General features: G+C 43.6%; 2 protein-coding genes across 9 annotated transcripts; one reads left to right on the forward strand and one right to left on the reverse strand.

The window, feature by feature from the left end:
* Positions 1 to 1,799: 1,799 nt before the first annotated feature.
* On the forward strand, positions 1,800 to 14,468 carry LOC128807727 (C-type lectin domain family 2 member L-like). 8 transcript variants are annotated; one of them, XR_008437267.1, is made up of 8 exons: positions 1,800 to 1,903; positions 2,603 to 2,686; positions 3,491 to 3,675; positions 4,375 to 4,475; positions 6,002 to 6,086; positions 8,107 to 8,169; positions 12,168 to 12,361; positions 13,672 to 14,468. XR_008437267.1 is itself a non-coding variant. In XM_053978281.1 (7 exons), exons 1-7 carry the CDS (start codon positions 1,864 to 1,866, stop codon positions 12,267 to 12,269), a joined length of 660 nt encoding a protein of 219 aa, XP_053834256.1. In that variant the 5' UTR covers positions 1,800 to 1,863; the 3' UTR covers positions 12,270 to 12,550. The 8 variants fall into 8 exon arrangements, 7 of the variants coding, with proteins under 7 accessions (XP_053834256.1, XP_053834255.1, XP_053834259.1 ...); XM_053978281.1 differs by lacking the exon at positions 13,672 to 14,468 and having other exon boundaries at positions 12,168 to 12,550; XM_053978280.1 differs by lacking the exons at positions 12,168 to 12,361; positions 13,672 to 14,468 and adding an exon at positions 9,022 to 9,145.
* Positions 9,676 to 17,584, reverse strand: LOC128807729 (killer cell lectin-like receptor subfamily F member 1). The gene is made up of 7 exons (XM_053978289.1): positions 17,267 to 17,584; positions 13,463 to 13,540; positions 12,231 to 12,329; positions 11,460 to 11,600; positions 10,978 to 11,129; positions 10,426 to 10,538; positions 9,676 to 9,811 (listed from the first exon to the last, which is right to left on the reverse strand). The coding sequence occupies exons 1-7, from the start codon at positions 17,346 to 17,348 to the stop codon at positions 9,676 to 9,678; spliced, it is 801 nt and encodes a 266-aa protein (XP_053834264.1). The 5' UTR covers positions 17,349 to 17,584.
* Positions 17,585 to 19,312: the final 1,728 nt, after the last annotated feature.

The raw sequence follows: 19,312 nt of genomic DNA on the forward strand, positions 1-19,312 counted from the left end.
CTCTTGTAAAATGCCATGCTTTTTCATTAGAATGTTTGCATTTTTCTCCCTATATCATGGCAATATTTTAAAGTAATTTTCCAGTATTTTGAAGTAATTTTTCCAGTATGGAGGGTATTTCTGCCTTTAGCCTTCAAGAAATCCCTGTCTTGTTCATCAACTTTTATTTTAGGAATTGTCTGGAGGCCTCATAGCCAAACTGATGAGGGAAAGTGAAGGTGAAGGTGAGTGTCTCAGTTACAAGCATCTGGGGTTAATAACAGTAGTTTTGGAGGAACAGATGATTCACAGCTATGTTGACAGCATTTCTCAGGTTTTTTTTTTCCAGCCTGGAGAATCTCCTGCAGCTGTGAGAATTACCTTCTGTACTCGTGGGTGAGCATGAAGAGAGCATTCACCTCTGAATGCTCTGTGGTTAAAAGCCACAATGCTATTTTTTGACGTCAGTGACAGGCAGGACTGAATGGCAGGAGCCCAAGCCACTCCTTCAGAGCGAATAAATGTTGAATAAGCTGTTCTTGGAATGCCTGCTGTGCACACACCAATATTCCACTGTCTCCTTGTATGTAAAACGTGCTCTACATCAAGCATGTACTGAACCTCCCTGCTGCCCTAATTTCACATCCCCCTCTCATCCTCTGCCCCTCTGGATTCATGTCTTGCAAAACCTCTGGAAAAGTCTACAGCTTGTGCTCTCTGGACCCATCCCTTCTTCTCTCTCCTGGGGATCCTCAGTTCCCTAGCCTCCCTGAAGCCACCATGCCTTAAGCCTTGTCACACATATCTTTTGGATTCTTCTAGATCCTTTTATCTTTCCTTTTCTTCCTCAGTGTCTTCCTGGGAATTTTGACCAGTCCAGCTCTCCCAGTTTAGTGCTTAAATGAACTCCTGCTGCAGGTAAAAGCTAAAATCAACTACAATTCAAATTATACTTATGGAAGTATAACGTTTATATGGTTCTTTATAAGCTGTCAACATAAACACCTGGTGATGATTTTCAGCAACTCACCACTGCTCAGAATCCTTGACAATGAAAGTAATTGGAGACTGCAGTGAATCCCCCATTCCCATAGTTTTCTGTTTGACGTTTCCTGCCCAGGTACAGAAGGATGTTTATTTTGTATAAACCACTGCTAAATTCCTCACCAGTCTCACAGAGAGCCCACATGATGACTCAGGCTGTTTGAGCACACAGCACAGCCCGGATCTGTTGTAAGTACAGCAGTTATTGTGCAAAACCAACAGATTAAATGGATGATATGTGTGGCCCTGTCCTCCAAGCAATGCTGAAATTTCAATTGCACCTTCACCCCACAAGCAAGCCAGCATCAATAGGCTTTATGTTCTTCTAGGTAAAGCAAATCACTGGCCAAGTTTTCCAAAGAGGTTTAAGTAATCAGCATTTATATACTTGATTTTACTCCCTCCTCCATACAAAAGAAGAAAATAAATAAATATTAAATAAATAAAATTTAAAAAAAGCCCCCAAACAATAAAAAACCCAAAACACCCGAAAAAACCAAACCAAAAAAACAAAACCAAAAAAAAAATTCCCCATCAGACAAAACCAAACCAAACCAGAGCCTTCTCTCTTCGTGTTAGTTCCTGGAATTTGCTGATGTTACAGGATCCCAGTGAGATTTTGTAGGAGCCGACTTCTTGAAAGCGTCCCCATTTCCTATTTCTCCGGAGTTGCGGAGTGACTGCTCCCGGCCCGGAGCCTCACTCGGCACCGAGTCCGCGCTCCGTGGCCATGCCCCTGGGGGCCGGCGCATCCCGGGGCCGGCGGCGAGGGAAGCGGCCGCGCTCGGTGTGGCGGCCGCAGCGCGGCCTGGCGGCTCCGGGCCCGTGAGCCTCGCGCCCATGGGGGAGCGCGGCGGCTCCGCGGGGCGCGGCACCAAAGGTGACGGGCGGGGGACACCGAGGGGCCGCGCTGGGATGCAGGGGGATCCGGGACATCCCTCCGGAGCGCGGGGCCGAGCGGCGGGAGCGCATCCCCGGGCATAGGGAGCCGGGGATGCCGCCCGGGAGCCGCCGCACCGCTTGGAACGCTCCGTGCTGGCGGCGGAGCGACTGCCAGGAGAGGAGAGCCTCCTTTGAAGAGCCCCTGGGGACACCTCGTCCCTGCCACTGCCCGAACAGCCGGGTACAAGGCAGCGGCAGGGAGGTGTGTGCTTCCAGAGTCCTGGAGGGGACAGGCGAACAAAAGGAGACTAAGGAGCTGTGGCTGTGGGATAAGGCTGGATATTTCTCAGGAGTTTTGGGCTCCAGAACCGATGGCTTTTCTTATTTCACTTAGCCATGCCATGTTTAGGCTCTTAGTGTCCACCCTCATTTTTCCCATGCTCGTTTCTTTCTCTTTGGATCGCTTTAAGTTCTGGATGATGTAACTGAAATTTCAGTAACTCAGAGTTCTTGTTAGCTGATAAGCCTTGTGAAGATAAGCTAAATGTTTCTGCTCCCAGCCTGCTCTCCAGAGAGCTGCTCTTTTTTTTTTTAACAGCTGTGTGTCCTGGGCTCTACTCCCCTGTCAGCTGGTTCTTATTTGTTATTTTGGGTTTGTTTTGTTTTGTTTTTTAATTCCTTACTTTTTTTTTTTCAGGTCTGTTCTCAAACATCTGGCTGTGGCGAGCTGTCGCTGGAGTCCTTACTGCTGCTGTCATTTTGATTTCATGTATTCATTTTGGTAAGTAAGGAATTTTAAAAGAAAATATAATTAGCAATAAGAAATTACCAGAGTTTGGGGTTCTATACTTGGAGGGTGGTGAGGCCCTGGCACAGGCTGCCCAGAGAAGCTGTGGCTGCCCCATCCCTGAAGTGTCCAAGGCCAGGTTGGATGGGGCTTGGAACAACCAGGTCTGGTGGAATCTGTCCCTGCCCATGGCAGGGGGTGGAACAAAATGATCTTTGAAGTCACTCTCAACCCAAGCCACTCTGTGATTCTGTGTGAATCTGTGATTTCTGTTTGAAATTGTGGGCCAGTGCAGGAAGGACTCCACATGCTTCAGTGGGGTTAGGGAGGGCTCAGTTTAGTCTTAGTTTACTTTTGGTATCAAGTTTGTCAGATCACTGTTGGTCTTAATCCAAGTTCAAGAAAATAAATAACAACAGGAAGATTGTCCTATCAATCTTCAATCCTTCAAAAATGACACTATGATAAACAAAGTTATTGATTCAACTGTGAGGAATTAACACATGCAAAAATTGGAGTTGTTGGAATTTTTAAGCTGTAGAAGAGTCCTTGGGTGATACTTTATGATCACCTTCTCAGCTACTTCTACCAACGTGTCCCTGACCATCCTTTTAAGGATATGTCAAGAAGCAGAAGGGTGCAGGATCCAGAATATATCATTAGTTTACAATAATTATTTTACCTGGGCAGAAGTAACAATGATGTGGCTAGATTGGGATTATTTTAGATGATGCAGCCAGAAAGCAAATCCTTTCCCAGGTGGAAGAAATGGGTAGATTGTTTTTTGTCTTTTCCCAGTAAAGCCTTCTCTGGCCAAAGAGTTTCCTGTGTGTCCTTCCCTGGACCTGTGTCCATCAGGCTGGCTGTACTTCCAGAGAAAGTGTTACTACCTCTCCGAGAATGAAGCTGCCTGGAACTCCAGCCAGAGCAGCTGCTCTTCCCACAACGCTTCCCTGCTGGTCATTGAAAATCATCAGGAGCTGGTAAGGGAACCAAAGGGGGATCCTGTTTTCCCCCCCAGTTCACTTCCAGGGAACTGCTTCTCCAGCCTCCTCAGCTGAACAGTTAGGAAGCTAATGTAAGACCACAATGAGTCACAGCCTGCAGAAGACTTTGTGGCTCTTTTCCCTGAAAACAGGAAACATCAGTTTACACAGTTGATGGTTTAGAGAATGTCTGAATTAAATTTGGTGCTGCTCACAGCTATAAATAGTCATATTGAAGGCATTTATCAGGGTAAACACTGTTGCATCTCATTTATCTTTAATTAAACAACTGGTTTCTCATATTGAGATAGGTTAATGACACAGAAGTTGGTAAATACATTAATTGTGACCTTTGGAGTTAGGAGATAGTTACCCAAAGTGCAGCTTGGAGCATTTTCTTCTGTATTATACCACACTATTAGGACAGATTCCACCCTGTACAAAGGCCTAGGAGAATATATTCTTCTGAATCTGTTCCAGACCTTGATAGCAGACCTTAATATTTTAGAATAGCCTCTCTCTAGGTAAGTCAACCCTATCCCAGTCACCAGTCTCTGTATATTTAGTTTTAATATTGTTTCTTCTGTAGGAAAGGCTAGATTGTTGTTTTGCTTTTGCCCTGGATCAAAGACTTTGTATTTTGATAGCTGGACTGAACATGCAGAACTTCTTTTCTCCTGTGGGTTTATTCTACAGAGCTTTATGATGAAGATAACAAAGCAAGACCCATGGATTGGACTCTATAAAAGAAATGAAGGGTTCTTTTGGGTAAATGGAAAAGCATTAAACAATGAACTGTAAGTTGATGTGGAGGGGTTTTGCTGGTGATATTTGATTATAGGGGAGTAAGAAAAATAATACAGAAATAGTGACTTGCAGGAAATCTCTGTTATTATGTTGAAGGGATGATTATGGAGAGGGTATGGAATGCAATGAAAATTTCACATGGCATTGTTAAAACTGCAGCAGATGAAAGTTAGAGGATAAGTTTGTAATGTTGAGAAGCAGCACGAGGCAGGCTCATGGTAATAGACATCAGAGAAAGTGAAAACAAGAGACACAAAAGCCATGGGCAGAAGGGAATGGGGGGAGGAAGGGAAGGTTACAGTAACATGAATTCCTCATTATAGAATATATTTTGCAATAATACAAACCTGCACGTAAGCCGTGTGAGGTTTATAGCAAAGAGATTTGGGAGACTAAGACATGTTTTCATTTTTTTAGAATGTTCCTCAGAAAGAGGAGGGAAAGGAATATGTGAATTTATGTTGCATGAGCTGCTCTGTGACCAGGGCTCTGTGTTCTGTGCCACCAGTGCCAGGTGTGGGGCACTTTGTTCCTCTCCCTGGCAGCTGTTCTCAGAGGCTGCTGCAGCTCATCCTGGAGCAGCTGCTGGCAGGAGTTGGCAGAATTACCACTGATAGGCATAAGCAGTGAGATTTCATAAGTCTGAAATTACCTTAAAAAGTGGAAAATTTAAATACATTTAAGTCTGTGACATTACTGTGGTGTGTGACTATATTCACCTCATCCCCAAGCCCTGAATGTTTCATCTGACAAAGGACAAACATCTACTGTTGCTTTCATTTTCAGTGAGGTTCTTCCCATTCTTAGACTTCTGCCTCACCACTTGCCTCAAACTGCCCCTCCTGAAGGGGAGGGCAAACACCTTGATATGTAAGCTCAGGTGTTACTACACTGGTGGTGATTGGTCCCTTGGCTTTTCCAGAGACCATTCCAGTGTGCTTGGCCTATCCACAGAACTTTATAGCACTTTGTTTGAAAACAGAGTTGCTGAAGGAGTCCCTTATCTCTTATGCAGGGACACCTACGCTGTGGAAACTGAGGTTTGCTTCTTGTTTCCCCCCACCCCCTTAACTATGGTGCCTGTTGGGTTCTGAGGAAGGGAGAAATTAGAGATGCATTTCCTTCACAGCTTCTGCTGGAACCTTTTCTCTGGTTAGGAGGATGGGGTAGTGCAAGGTGGTGGTGCCCATCTTGATGGCACAGCATCCCTGAGAAAGGCAAACCTGAGTTTCAGTCTCTGTTCTAAGGGTGTACTTCACATTAAGTGATCACTAAACAAGATGCAGGGGTACTACAAGTCCTGGATTTTTTATTCTGGGCACAAGATACCATTAAGAAAATACAATCTCCATGGTGTTCTCTTCAAGGCACAAAACATCATCCTCCTGTGGTGCCTTGCCTGAGATAAATCAAGCTTTATTCAAAGAGAACCTGAGATGCCCATAGCTGCCTTTGCTCTATTGCAATATTTGATTGTGGGTGTCCTAGTAATCCTGTCTTCCCTTCTCCCTGACAGGTTTGAAGTAAAAGGCTCTGGCAGCTGTGCCTATCTGGAGTCCAAAGGAGTCTCAGCCTCAGGATGTTACTTAACCAGGAAATGGGTCTGTAGCTTGGATATCAACTCAGCACAATAAAGGTGGACAAAGCCACCACCCTGATAGAGCTCTGATATGATGCCTACTCAGGCTATGTCTACACTTTGGGACCTGGGAATGTGTCCCAGCTCCTCCCTAGAGGTGAATGACTTTTCTGGTAGACAGAATTCTCCACCATGGAGGAAGGCTTTAAAGACACCATTTAAAAGGCTCGCTTCAGCATCTTGATAAGTCATTTCCTTGCCCCATTTTTCCAGCTACTGCCCAGCTGTAGTTTCTTTTGCTGTGCCATCAGTATTTCCTCCGTTTAGTCTTCTCTTGAAGGAGCAGCTGCTCTTTCTTTCCCTTTTGGGTGTGCAGTTGGAGGTTTTTGTTCTGCTTTTCCTTTTGCCAGGCTCTGTGTGCATGGGTGTTGAAGTGTGGTCTGTCTGGAGGGCTGCCAGTGCGTCATGGATACAGGGCAATGCAGAAGTGAACACTGTTGTTTTAGACAGGATCACAGCAAATTCCTCTCTTTCCATTTGATGGGATGTACCTTGCATTGTATTCCATGTTTTGTTAATGTTATGTTACATTAATTTTGTTAAATCCCGGTGATAACGCTGTCAAGCTGATTTATGTAGCTGCACTGCACCTGAAGTTATCCTCAAAACACTTTCTTTAGCCAAAAAAAGACAATAGATAAGAATATTTATTTACCTGAGCATCTGCACTGATGGGAGGGAGAAGAGTTGGAACTGGAAGAGTGATAGTGAAGCTACAGGCATTAATGTGTAAATGTAGAAATAGTCCTCAGTGCAAGGAGGCAAAATCAGGAGAAGGGAATGAGAGAATTAACAGCAAGGGATATTTCTCTGTGTTTTCCCCATGCCCTGTGCCTGTCATGGTGTGAGGCTTCTGAGCAAGGGGACATTTCCAGATGGACAGTCAGTGTTTCCTTGTGTAGGTGACACTTTCAGCAGCAGCCTCTAGTGCTCTTGGATTGCTGGGATCCTGAACAGAATTAGGGCACAGTCCCTCTGATTGTCTGAGTCCCACACATGTCTAGCAGGTTGTCCAAAGATTAAAAGTGTCATTTGACCCAGAGGAAGCAAATTTGCCTGGAAGGAATATAACTATCAAGTTTCTAGAGAAGGAAGAATGGGAAGTTCACCTTCATTATTTTCTGTGACAGAAGGACTTGACTGTAGCAGGATCATACAGATGGATACTGTCAGCAACTTGTGCCTTTCAGATGTTTACTTAAATATAATAATTAATTTTGCTGGATCACACTTTTCTTAATTGCTTGTATTCTTTATAAACACAGTAACAGGACTCTGCAGTATGAAAAACCTAATTATCTATTAATTTATATGTTGGGGGGAAGGTGTTATTCTGCAGTGTTTTTAAATTAACCTGATTCTGAAGGATATGGTATGTGCAATAGTCCTGAAAAGATACTTTACAGAGCCCCTGAATTACAGTGGTTTGTATCTTAGTATTGGGATATTAAAAGTATTTTTCATCTCAGGCACCATTTTGGTGAAAAAAAAAAATCTGAAGCGAAGTAAAATATTTAGGTTTTGAACATGAAAAAGTCTTTTATCATAATGTTGGGGCTGACATGAAACAGAATATTTGATCCAAAAATGAATGTTTTTTAATACCTCATAATGAGTCAGACTTTTAACAAAAGGTTAAAAAGTGAAAGCTCTTCTGGAATCTGACTCCTCAGGGATGCAATGAATTTCTTTGGTAATGTTCAGAAAGGAAGGGTCAAGCTGCAAACTCTGCCAATTTGCTTTACTCAGAGTGGAGTTTGATGAAGTACTTCAATGGTCATTTCTTTTTTCTTTTAAATAAGTGACTGCTTAAATTGTAGGTAAGAACTTCAGTAAGGCCCTGCAAAAACTTGTTTAATTACATGAATAATAGCAAGAAGGCCCAAATCATAGATGTTTCATGAATACTGTTAAAACCGTAACACCACAACTAATTTGAGAGAAGCCAGCATGCAGGAGTTTGTTTTTCTTGTTAAATTCAGCATGAATCAAGAAGGATCTGCCAGAAAACCACCAACTGTCAACTGCATGGAGAAGGGTGCGCTGTGAGTACCCTGAAGTGAAAATTTCTCAGCAGTCAGAAATTCTCTCTCTATAAAGCATGTATTATATGGGTATAGATGATTATCTTACTAATTTCAGACTCTTTCCTTTTCTTTGCTTCTCTGTCTAGAATAAGCAAACCAATCCTCTTCCCCTCACATGCTGTGCTGAGTTTGGGGGATTTTTGTTGTTTCCTCTTACATAACAGCAGTTTCTCATGGGCCTTGAGCTGCTGATACTGCATTCTGCATGGCAAATCTGTGCTGGGAGTTTTTTGTTGTTGTTGTTTGAAGGGAAGTTCCTGAGGGTACAGTTCACTTTTTAATCTGCAGCCCTAAAGTGCTGCATATTAACCCTCCCCAGGCATGTGCAGGTGTGAAGAAACATCTCTGTGAAACTGCAGGTGCCTTTATTTGTGTGCATCACAGCAAAGATGAGATAAAGGCTCACCATCTCAGAAGCCATATTAGACTTGTTTCTCTTTCTCATTGCCATAAGGACTTAAATTCCAGTTGGTGCCATTTTTTTGTTAGAGCAGCACATTCAGTTCATGACATTTCATTTTTGTCAAATATGTGAATCTAATAAAGGCACTAGGTCAGACTGCTCTTAGCAGTTTTGTGTTCTAGACCCAGAAATAGCATTTATTCAGACACTTCAATGCCTAAGTAATGCATTCACTGAGTGCACTCCCAGGCATTAATTTCACCTGTCTTTGGCTTTGGTACGTCATCATACCATAACTGTGGTTGGAATTTACAATGTAAAGGGACAAAATATAGGTGGAGAGGAAGCTTATTAACTTTATTTTCTTGCACTGCAATGTTGTCTTACAGCTCAAGCCCCTTCCCTAGTTAATCCCTTCAGGTTCCAAAGCTCAGCACCAGAAGAGGATGGGAGCAATGAGCACATTAACCACAAGTGTTACAAAGTCACTCCATGCCTGGTCTGCTGTCTACACCCAGTAGCTGTGCAGCAGCTTTGAAGAAGTCCAATAAATGCATTTTTTCCAGCCCTCAAGTGACTTCTGTGAGTCGCCATTAGACCCCAAGGAAAAAAAAAAAACACAAAACCCCAAGCTCACAAACTTCAGCAAACACTAAAATTCTGAAACCCAAATAAGAAGTCCTCAGCTCAGCAGCTGCCTGTGGGCAGGGGTGACAGCAGAGGTGCCAGCACACCCTTCATCACTCACAGGGGCCATAATTCCTCTACATCACACTGTTTATGTGCATAGTGCTCCTCCTCATGAGTATCTCTTCTCCTCTGACCTTTTCTGAGGCAGCTGCTGCCAAAATCCGTCTGTGTGAAGGTTAAGCACCCCAAAATCCTCGTATGCCAGCTTGCAGGCCTGTTGCAGGATCTGTCTTCTGACTTCTTAGGGAGCACAGCACAGCAAAGTGCAAATTTCCCTGCAAGTCTGATGAAAATTATTTACATCACAAGTTGATTTGTCCATAAAATGGGTCTTCTGAGGAGAAGCTGTGCCTGTTGTCTGGAAATGTGGCTCAGAGCACCAGCAAAGTTGCATTCTTCTTACAGATCCACTCCTTTAAGGTCTGGCAGTTATCTGCCTGGATCACATTTTTCCTTCTGTAAACAGCACAGTTCTTGTCAGCCTCCATGCTTTTTAGAGCTGTCCTGCTGAGAGACCAAAAGGAATGCAATGGAGTGCTGGGTTTAAACTCAGCACTGCTTAAAAATCCTGGTGGTGCTCTGAGTGAGGGGGGTGGATGATGCCCACTTGACCACCCCCTTCAAGCACAGCAGCTGTGCACAGGTGGGTTGGGCACCCCCAGCAGGGACTGCTGGTTTCTGAGGGATGGATGCTTGGCATTCTTAGTGTTACCAGGATAAGGATCCTCCCCATGCAGCCACTGCTGAAGGAAGCTGCACAGATCCCAGCCAATGCTATGTGGTGACAGGTATCACCTTCAATGGAGGGAGGCAGCACATGGTCTGCAAAGTGAGAGTTTCCTGGCAGGGATTTCAGCAGAAGTGTGTAATAATATCTCTGCATTAATAAATATATGAGCTGTGGCTGTGGTTAGTCCTGGAAGCAGAAATCAGTTTCCAAAAGTGCCCAGCAGGAACCTGTTGGCCTGGAACTGGCCATGAAATAGACTCTGAATACATACCTGAGGCTGCAGGCTTAGATCTGTGTTTTGGGTAATTAGCTCAGATTCAGAGCTGTATTTCCAAGCAGGGATACCACACTTTGCTCTTCCCAAAGATATCCTTCCCCAAAAAATCATCACCTCTTTTCTTTTACTCTCTGATCTTCCACTGAACTCCGTGTTTTCTCCATGTCTTTGGTGTCTGAGCCAATCCAGATATATTTGGTATCTTTGTCTTTGCTGTCTATAAATTCCTGTGGAATTATTAGAATGATGTTACCTGACAGAAGAGCTTTCCTGCTGTGCCCAGGTCATGCTCCTGTCTCATGCACAGCTTTTATTTCCTCTTGAAGAGGAAGGGCAGGGATGCAGCCATAGCAGAGCAGTCCCTTACATCAGCCCACACACATGACCAGCCTCCTCTCTTCCTAGAGCCAAGCAGTGGAAAGTCCCCAGCATTTCCTCTTCCTGGTCAAAACTACTCTGGCTTCCACACTTGGCACCTCTTGAGCTTCTCTTCAGCTCTGCTCTGCTGACATTCCCAAACCCAGCTTCTGTGCAGGGAGACTCAGATCCTTTCCCTGATGGGGCTCTTGCTTGTCTATGTGTAATCTTGACATCCAGGCTATTTTCTCTTGGAAAAATGTTTGGCTGAGGCCTGTCACATGCTTTTAGGGCTGCTGCAAGACTCACCATCTCAATTTCATCCTCAATGACAAGCAGCTGGGATTTCCTGGCCAGGCAGTTTTTCTGGCTGTCCTCCCAGCTCCTGGCCTCCTCAGAGAAGAAGTAACATCTGCCCCTGTGCAACTGCCACCCCGGGGGACACAGCTCACATGTTGTGCCTGTGGGTAGACAGGGGGAACACTTAGCTCTTGCAATGGATGGAATTCTTCCCCCTGTTTATGAGCCATTGTCTGGAAAGAGTTCTCCAGGACAAGAGGAAGATATATGGCATTTCTGACAGCAGCTCCTGGCAGATAGAAATGTAATGAAAATACTGGAAACTTTATATCAACAGAGGAGCAAGACTATGGCGATTAAAATGGTAGTTTAGATTTTGTTATCACTGCTCTGCAGGAGCACCATGCTTCCTGAATTCCCATAAGCTGCAGGGCATCAGAGAAATGGGAACAGAGACAACAGAACAGTGCACACAGACTAAGGTGCCTCACCCTGTCCATCTTCACACAGCTCCTCCATGAGCTGTTTCAGGAATGCTGCTGAGACAGTTCTCTCTGAAGGAATGTCACTGCTGGTGCTGTTCAGACCGTACTGGGGCGAGCTTGCTGATTTTCCTGCTCTGCCTTTCAAAGCTTGAACAGTCCAAAGTAAAAAAAAAAAAAAAAGAAAAAAAAAGAAAGAAAAAAAAAAAGAAGCGAGAAAGAGGTCATGGTTAACAACAAGGATGAGGAAATGCAGTCTTTGTTGAATGTGAGGATGTCTCTGTGTACATTGCCTGGTAGAGACACAGTTATGAGCAAACTCAGTGAGTAAAGCTCAGTGAGGAAAACCCTCCTGAGAAAATGTTCATGGAATAGCCTGGCTTGGAAAGACTTTAAAGATTATTTCATTCCAAAACCCTCCTGCCATGGGCAGGGACACCTTCCACTATCCCAGGTTGCTCAGAGCCCCATCCAGCCTGGCCTTGGACACTTCCAGGGATGGGGTTGCCACAGCTTCTCTGATGATCCTGTGCCAGGGCCTCACCACCCTCACAGGGAAGAATTTCTTCCTAATATCCCATCTAAACCTCCTCTCTGTCAGTGAAGCCATTCCCCCTTGTCCTGTCACTCCAGGCCTCTGTCAATAGCCTCTCATTTCCTGTATTTGTGTACAAGTTGACACCTTTCAGTGTGACACTAAGGGAATTTTTCTCTCAGCTCTTTCAGAGATTTAACCATGTCTGCAGTGAAGGGGTGAAGCAGGAGGTGGGATCTACTCACACTGCTTGGCTTGTATGGCCACAACTGCCAGGAGGATGAGCACAAGGACTGCCAGGACCAGCGCCACGTAGAACCAGGCTGAGCACCTGTGCTGGCAGCCTGCAGGGAAGCAGAAGGAAGAGCAGCTTAAGGTGCTGGCACTCTTAAACTTAACACTGGGGAAACAACAGAGAAATCATCTGCCTAAAATCAGTCTGCTCTCAAGAGGATGCAGTGGCATTTTACTTATTAAAAATTTGCATCCATTTTGCATGCATGGAAATGGAATCAAAATGTTTGGTCACATAGAGCAAGTGATTTGTCATCCATTAAGAATTTGCCTTTTCCCTGTTGACTTATTTTTCTCAAGCATTGCCTCCTCTCACCTACCCACACACACCCTGCAGGACCTTGCAGAGCAATTCAGGGAAAGTATCAAGGATGGGCTGTGGTGTCAGGGATGACTGTGGTGTCTGTCAGGGATGGGCTGAGGTGTAAGGGATGGGCTGAGGTGTCAGGGATGGGCTGTGGGGTGTTCCTCCTCTCTGCTCCCAAGCGTTAATGTTCCTGTCCTGCAGCACAAAGATAACTTCCCTAAAGGCACAGGAAAAAAGGCCCCATACTAACAGCCCCTGGCACAGCACAGGGAAGTGCATCAAACCAAGCATCTCTCCAGCTGTTTGGCATTCGTCCTGTGTCAGAGGGAAACACCCAGGAAGCTGCAGAACCCGAGGAAATTTGGGATTAAGGTGCCAGTTCCACGAGGCACAGATTTGCACTGTCATAACCTCTGTTTCCCTGACCTTGCCTCCGTGAAATGAGCAACTGCTCCATCCTTTGGCTGCCTGGTCTGTCTGGTCTGATGTTCCCTTTGCCTGGCAGGCAGCTCCTTCAGTACAGGGAGGGTGATGGGCACTAATGGCACATGGAGAGCTGGGCATTACCCTGCTTCCCAAGCCAAATGCATCCCTGGGACTCTTCCTCCTTGAGGGTTCTAAAAAACTCATGGAATTTTACATTTCCCATGTAGGGCACAAAGGCATTTTTAGAAATTATTTTAAAAACATCTCTCAGTATTATTTTTGAAAGGAAAGTGCAAAATCTGAGAAGACAGGAAAAAAAGCAGCAGAGGAAATGACAGATCAGCCCTTCATTGAGAGAGTCTACATAAAGGCTCTTGATAACAGCTTTCACTGGTGGGCAATAGGAAAAACTACATCTATAATTAGTAACCAAGCAAAATTGCACAGTACCAGGAGCTGAAGTCTCTGCTCTGCTGTTCCCTTGGGGCTGGGGCTTCACATGCAGCTCAGCATATGTGATCGTGTTTCCTGTAAGCAGAGGGCAACGCTGACATTTGTGGCTGTGCCAGTCACCAAGTGCAGGAACAATAAAGGCGGAGTCTCTGTGAGAAGGGGGGTGTGTTTGCAGGGCTGCTTGTTCAGCATTTTCCTTCTCCTAGGCAACGGCAGGCAAGATGATGATTTACCACTTCCTCCTGCTGTCAGGAGCCAGAGAAGATGATGATTTACCACCTCCTTCATAAGCTTAGAACTGTTGCGTGCTGTGTGGCTGGAGCAGGATCCAGACAAACAGGCTGAAGGATGGGAAGGACCTGGATCCTATCCATGGCAAGCATCCCAGCTGTTGCTAAGCCATCTCAGAAGGTACCCCAGGGGCTGGAGGGGCACCAGACCCACGACTGCTTGTGGTGCAGAGAGGTGCCAAATGAAAACCAGCACTCAGAGAAATGCTGCTGCAGCAAGGTAATTCCTGAAGGCATTCCTGACTTGTGAGTGTTTCTCCCAGGATATTTCAGGTGCTGCCTGTAGCAACAGAGGAATGGATCTTATGGTTGAAGACATCCTTTTCCAAAAGCACGTTGCCAAAACAAAACTAAAAATGGCATTAAAATCTCACGGTGTGGGTTCAAGGCACATGAATTCTTTCTGAAGATGTTTTCAATATCATTTACATGGGTATTTTGCAGAGCTACTGGTTAGTGTTATGGAAAGTATTTGGACCTTTGGGACACTGCTTTTGGCTCCATAAATGGAGAGATTTTTATCCATCTGTGTCAAGAATAAGCTTCTGTGCTACCACCCTAGTTTGTGATCACTGGGGCTTTTAGAAAGAAGTGTTGTATTAAATTTCACTGATCAGGCAAAAACTTGGCAGAAGAAGAGAGTCTCATTAGGTTAAAATGAGCCAGCATTTCATATGAGAATTGCTGAAATGTGGAGAGGTTTTACAGTTAAAAAAAAAAAAAAACAAAAAAAAACAAACAAACACTGAGAACCTAATTAGCAAATAAGGGTTATTCATATAGGGGAGACAGTCTGTGCTTTAGAGAATCTGACCTAATTCTGACCTTGGTTGTTTGCTTGCTTTCAATTTATTAGTTCAATGAACTACAGAAAATTTGTAAATTAAATGTAATTGTTCTCAAATCAAATGCCCTAAAAGTTTTTCTTCTTAGAATGTAAATAATTTTCCAAAAACACTCAGGACTTTTAAATGCACTAGCCCTGTAAATTGAGGTACTTCTAAAATAAGTATTTTAGACATTCTGTTACTATTAGTAAATAATTTGTCTCTCAAATGCATATTTATTCCTTCAAAGGATATCTCTAAGTCTGTAAGAAAAACACTCATCCAGGCAAGCTGAATATTTAACAAAAATCATTCCTTCTATTACAGCGTGTACGGGCTGGTTTGATTATTTGAATGCAAAGTCCTCAGAAGTCAGCAGGGGGTTTTAAAGCACCACATAACTTTAATTCTGCCAGATGCTTCCACACCCTCACCTAATTCAACAACAAGGTAGAGATCTCTGTCTGCCACTAAAACTGAAAATTCACTTCCCTGTGCCAGTTGTTAGGTGCAGAAAAATATTGGAAGCTTCTGCTCGGTGAATGTGCAGACAGGGAGTGCTCCTGGGGAGGTCCATTAGGGAATGTTGTGTCCAGATGTGGGCCAGCACATCCAGGGGTCTGGGGGGGCTCCAGAGGCTCCAGGTGGACCTGATCAACATCCAGAGCAGCCCAGGAGGTTAAGGAGGGGAACAAGAAGTTAAGGGCACAACCAATAGCAGGCTGCAACTGCTTGTGGGTTAGCTTGGTGATAGACTTGAACTCTCCTTGGTTCGTTCTTCTCCCAAGGAAAGTTCTGTGTAGCCACTCAGGATTCATAATCAGGCAACTCTCAAATTATCCCTGAGGGAACCGGGACACAAAACCTGTTGGAGTATTTTGCTGGAAAATGGATTCCAGGTGTATTTATCCTTGCTGGGATTTGGGAACACTTTTCTACTTTTGAACACATGGTTTGAAGCACATGCACAGTAACAGCACCTAGCAAAGCCTGTGCACAGATAGTGCCATTGCTAAATCCTCCTCAGCACACTCTGGCAGAGCATCCAAGAGTCCCCAATTTCTCCTCGTTATCCAGAGCACCTGAATGGCAGCTGAAGTCCAGCTGTAAGTCCAAGCCCAATCAAACCAAATGTATTTGAGTATAATCAGACATAAGAGTGGGGAAGGTGAGGCTGGGAGCTATAAACAGTGAAGAAAAGATTAGTTAAGAGATTTTGTCTCTGTATATTTGAGATAGAATAACTAAGACTTGTAGAAATACTGGGTGGATCTCTGATGCCTGTTTTTTAAAGGAGATGGAGGCACTGGAATATGAACAGAACATTCACAAAAATTATTAGCATTTTTGGGAAGTTAAATGTTTAAAGGGAAAAAGACATTGAGAAATCTCTTAATTACCACGGCCAGTAACTTCATTTGAGAAAATATCAAGAGTTAAAATCAGTTCAACAAAAGTTTACTAAGAGCCATCCACATGTTAATGATCTGTTTCATTGGAACTGGCCTGTCCAAAGCTGAGCTTTTCCTTTAGGTAGCATGATCAAGGAATAGTTTTGGATGCCTTCTAATCAAGATTTGATCTCTGTCTCCCTTCACAAGTAAGTTTTATCACATTGGATACTGGGTAAAATTCCAGGCAAGCCTTCTTTGTGTTGCACAGGTTACAGCAGTGCAAACAACATCCATAGGTGCATGAACACAGAGTCTAAGGTAGTATTTCATGCCATGTATATAATAAAGTGAACTAATTTTTATCTTTTGGATACCAGTCTTGTAAAGATATATAAAAGGTATTCTTTTCTGTAATTTAAGTGCATGTATTCAGAGCACCATCATCACTATTAATCTCCATTGTAAGTAGAACATCTAAAAATGCTCATTACACAATGTTGTTTCCTTAAAGGATTAAATACAATAATTACTAATGAAAGCATGAAAATATCCTTAGTCTGATGCCACAAGCATTTCCTATTTGCTTATAATAAGCTGTCATTCATGTTAGATGTCATCCAGAATTTTGTCCAAAGGCTTTCATGAATGAATTACGGTTTTTTTCCCAAGTAGTAGAAATGTCACTTCTTCAGAAAATTTAGTTCAAATCACCTCCTTACCTTGAATACTGGCTTAATCCTTCGGGGTTTTTTTACAAGAATATGAAGTGATCACAGATGGATAATTTGGTTCTGGAAAATCACCACAGGAAAATTAGAGAGAAAGAGCAGGAAGTTTTTAGGGGACATTCAGCACTTCCTTCAGTGACAGTGGCTGCACTTTAGACTGCTACTACTTTCCTGGTTTACTGATTAATTTACTCCTCCTTTTCCATGAACATAAACATTGATCAGATTTGTGGGCTAAGTAGTAATTCAGTGGAGCATTGTCTTTATCATGTTACTCATTTAAAAAGAAATATTATGCTCATTACTCAACCAATGAACAATTTTTCTTTCCTATTCTGTTGCTTAAAGCCTGGGACCAGACCTGAGCTGCTGCTCCTTGGTGGTTCTGCTTTGGGAGCAGCTTGGCTGATTTGTACTGTGAGGATCTCGTCCACTATTCCAACTTCTTGCCCTTCCCATGCAGCATCTTATGGCATTCTTCTAGATTTACACAATTTAAAATGTGAGAGAGAAAGAGAGAAGAGCTCAAGACAGCAGAAAGTGTGTGCCCAAGAGGTTTTACCTGGGTTTGATGTCCCTGAAGGAGCGTGTGGCCTTTCCCTTGGCAGCATTGCCACGGCCGCGTAGGTGACATCCCCTGCCATCCGTGAGCCTGTCCCTCGGAGCTATGGAAAGAGCAGCTTTAACTCAGTCATTTGCATCCTATCTCAAGTTTGCCTGCCTCCAAAACACGCACATGCTGTGCTATGGCTCTGAGGAAGGCTGACAAAAACAAAAAAAAGGAAGTCACTGAGTTATTTCTTTCAGTGCAGCTTCAAAGCCTGTTTTCAGCCACCATTCTGTCTCTTCTTGCCCTTCAGAATACAGGAGCAGATGAAGATTAAAACCCATCATTTTCACTAATATATGAGAAAAAAATCTTGTTGGTCAAAGCAGAGGGAATTCTCTAAGGAATGCCCAGAAATCGACTTACACAGGTATGAAAAGTTTGCTGGTTCTCAGGAGAATAGAGAGTACCATTTTTGTGCTGTGGCTGTTTTGTGCTCCTGTGCATGATTTTACACAGCCTATCCACCTGAAAGAAAGATAAACAAGAAGTACATGTAACAGCATAAGATATCTTGGGGTTAATGTACTGCAACCACACAGGTTCAAAAATGTAACTCAAATTCTAGCTTGCTCCACCCACAAAGTCCTTCAGTGGTTTAACAGCTGAATTTAAGTGATATTGATGATGTATTAACATGAACTCAAAATAAAATTTAAAAAAACATGATCAATGCTTTTTACAAGAATGTTTCCATACTTTACTGTACCAGTAGTTACGAGGAGCTGCTGTTCCTACATTGCTCGAACTATTTCCTGCTTGAGCCAACAACTCCACAGAAGGAAAACCTGAGTTGTCTTTATTACCTTAAACTCCTTTTTCATTACCCACGTGTTTGCTGCAGGATATTTTGATGACTGTTTTTGTCCTCTATTTCAGCTCAGGGGGAAGCCTCATAGATTTTAATTGAAACATGAACACCTTCTAAAACCTAAAAATACATTTAAACACTCAGACATGGAGTCCTGTGCATGACATTTCCTGCTCTTGGTTTTGTACCTTATTCCCACTTAGAAAATTCCCTCCAAGTTCAACACAGAAAAGGTCTGCAAACCTACATGGGTCTGTTGAAAATAACGTTTGTACAGGCTGTTTGCAGGGGTTTGTTACATTCAAAGGGACCTGAAAAAAAAACCAAAGTTTGGGGCTGTAAGCTTCTATTACTGATTTTCCCCTTATGATGTTAAACGATGGTAATGGTGTTAAGTGCAAAAACAAAAAGGTGTTGGGGGTGGGGGGGGGAAAGAAGAACCTTTGATGGTCATGGAACAGATTAGTCAGAAGTGCTGCCTGAGCAGCAATGTATCCAAAGCATATTATAAGCAATGTATCTAAATCATGATGAGTTTATTATCTGATAATAAATGATAAAACAATAAGCCGCAGCCTGATAAGGTTTGTTTCACAGACACCTACATAGCAGCCATACCACCAGGCCTCACATGAAATACAACTTTGTCCTCTGAATCAGTTTTCCCCTGAACTTCTCAGCATTCTTTACAGCAGGATAGTTAGGCTCTGAAATGGAAAAAAAAAAGATAACGAAAACCCAACTTGAACCAAACCAAATTTCCTTATCTGGGGGTTTTTCTGAAACTTTAGTCCATAAAGGAGAGTCAGAAGGTGGGTTGTTTGAATTCTCAGTCTCTTTTCCATCACTGCACACACACTTCAGCAGTCTTTTCTCACATTATTTCCTCCTAAACCAGTCACAACCATCCAGAGGTAACCATGTGCAGTCTTGAGGCCGTTCCCTCTCATCCTGTCCCTTGTTCCCTGGGAGCAGAGCCTGACATCCCCTGGCTGCTCCCTCCTGTCAGGGACCTGTGCAGAGCCAGAAGGTCCTTCCTGAGCCTCTTTTCCTCCAGGCTGAGCTCCCCCAGCTCCCTCAGCTGCCTCTTCACAAACTGTAATCTGGGTTGAGTTGAATTTATTGTATGATCCACCTTCACCTTGTGTCTTTTGGGTTCTCCAGGTAGAGCCTTACCTCAGCCTCTTCTT

Source organism: Vidua macroura, chromosome 5 (assembly GCF_024509145.1).
Source record: "Vidua macroura isolate BioBank_ID:100142 chromosome 5, ASM2450914v1, whole genome shotgun sequence".
Lineage (NCBI taxonomy): Eukaryota > Metazoa > Chordata > Aves > Passeriformes > Viduidae > Vidua > Vidua macroura.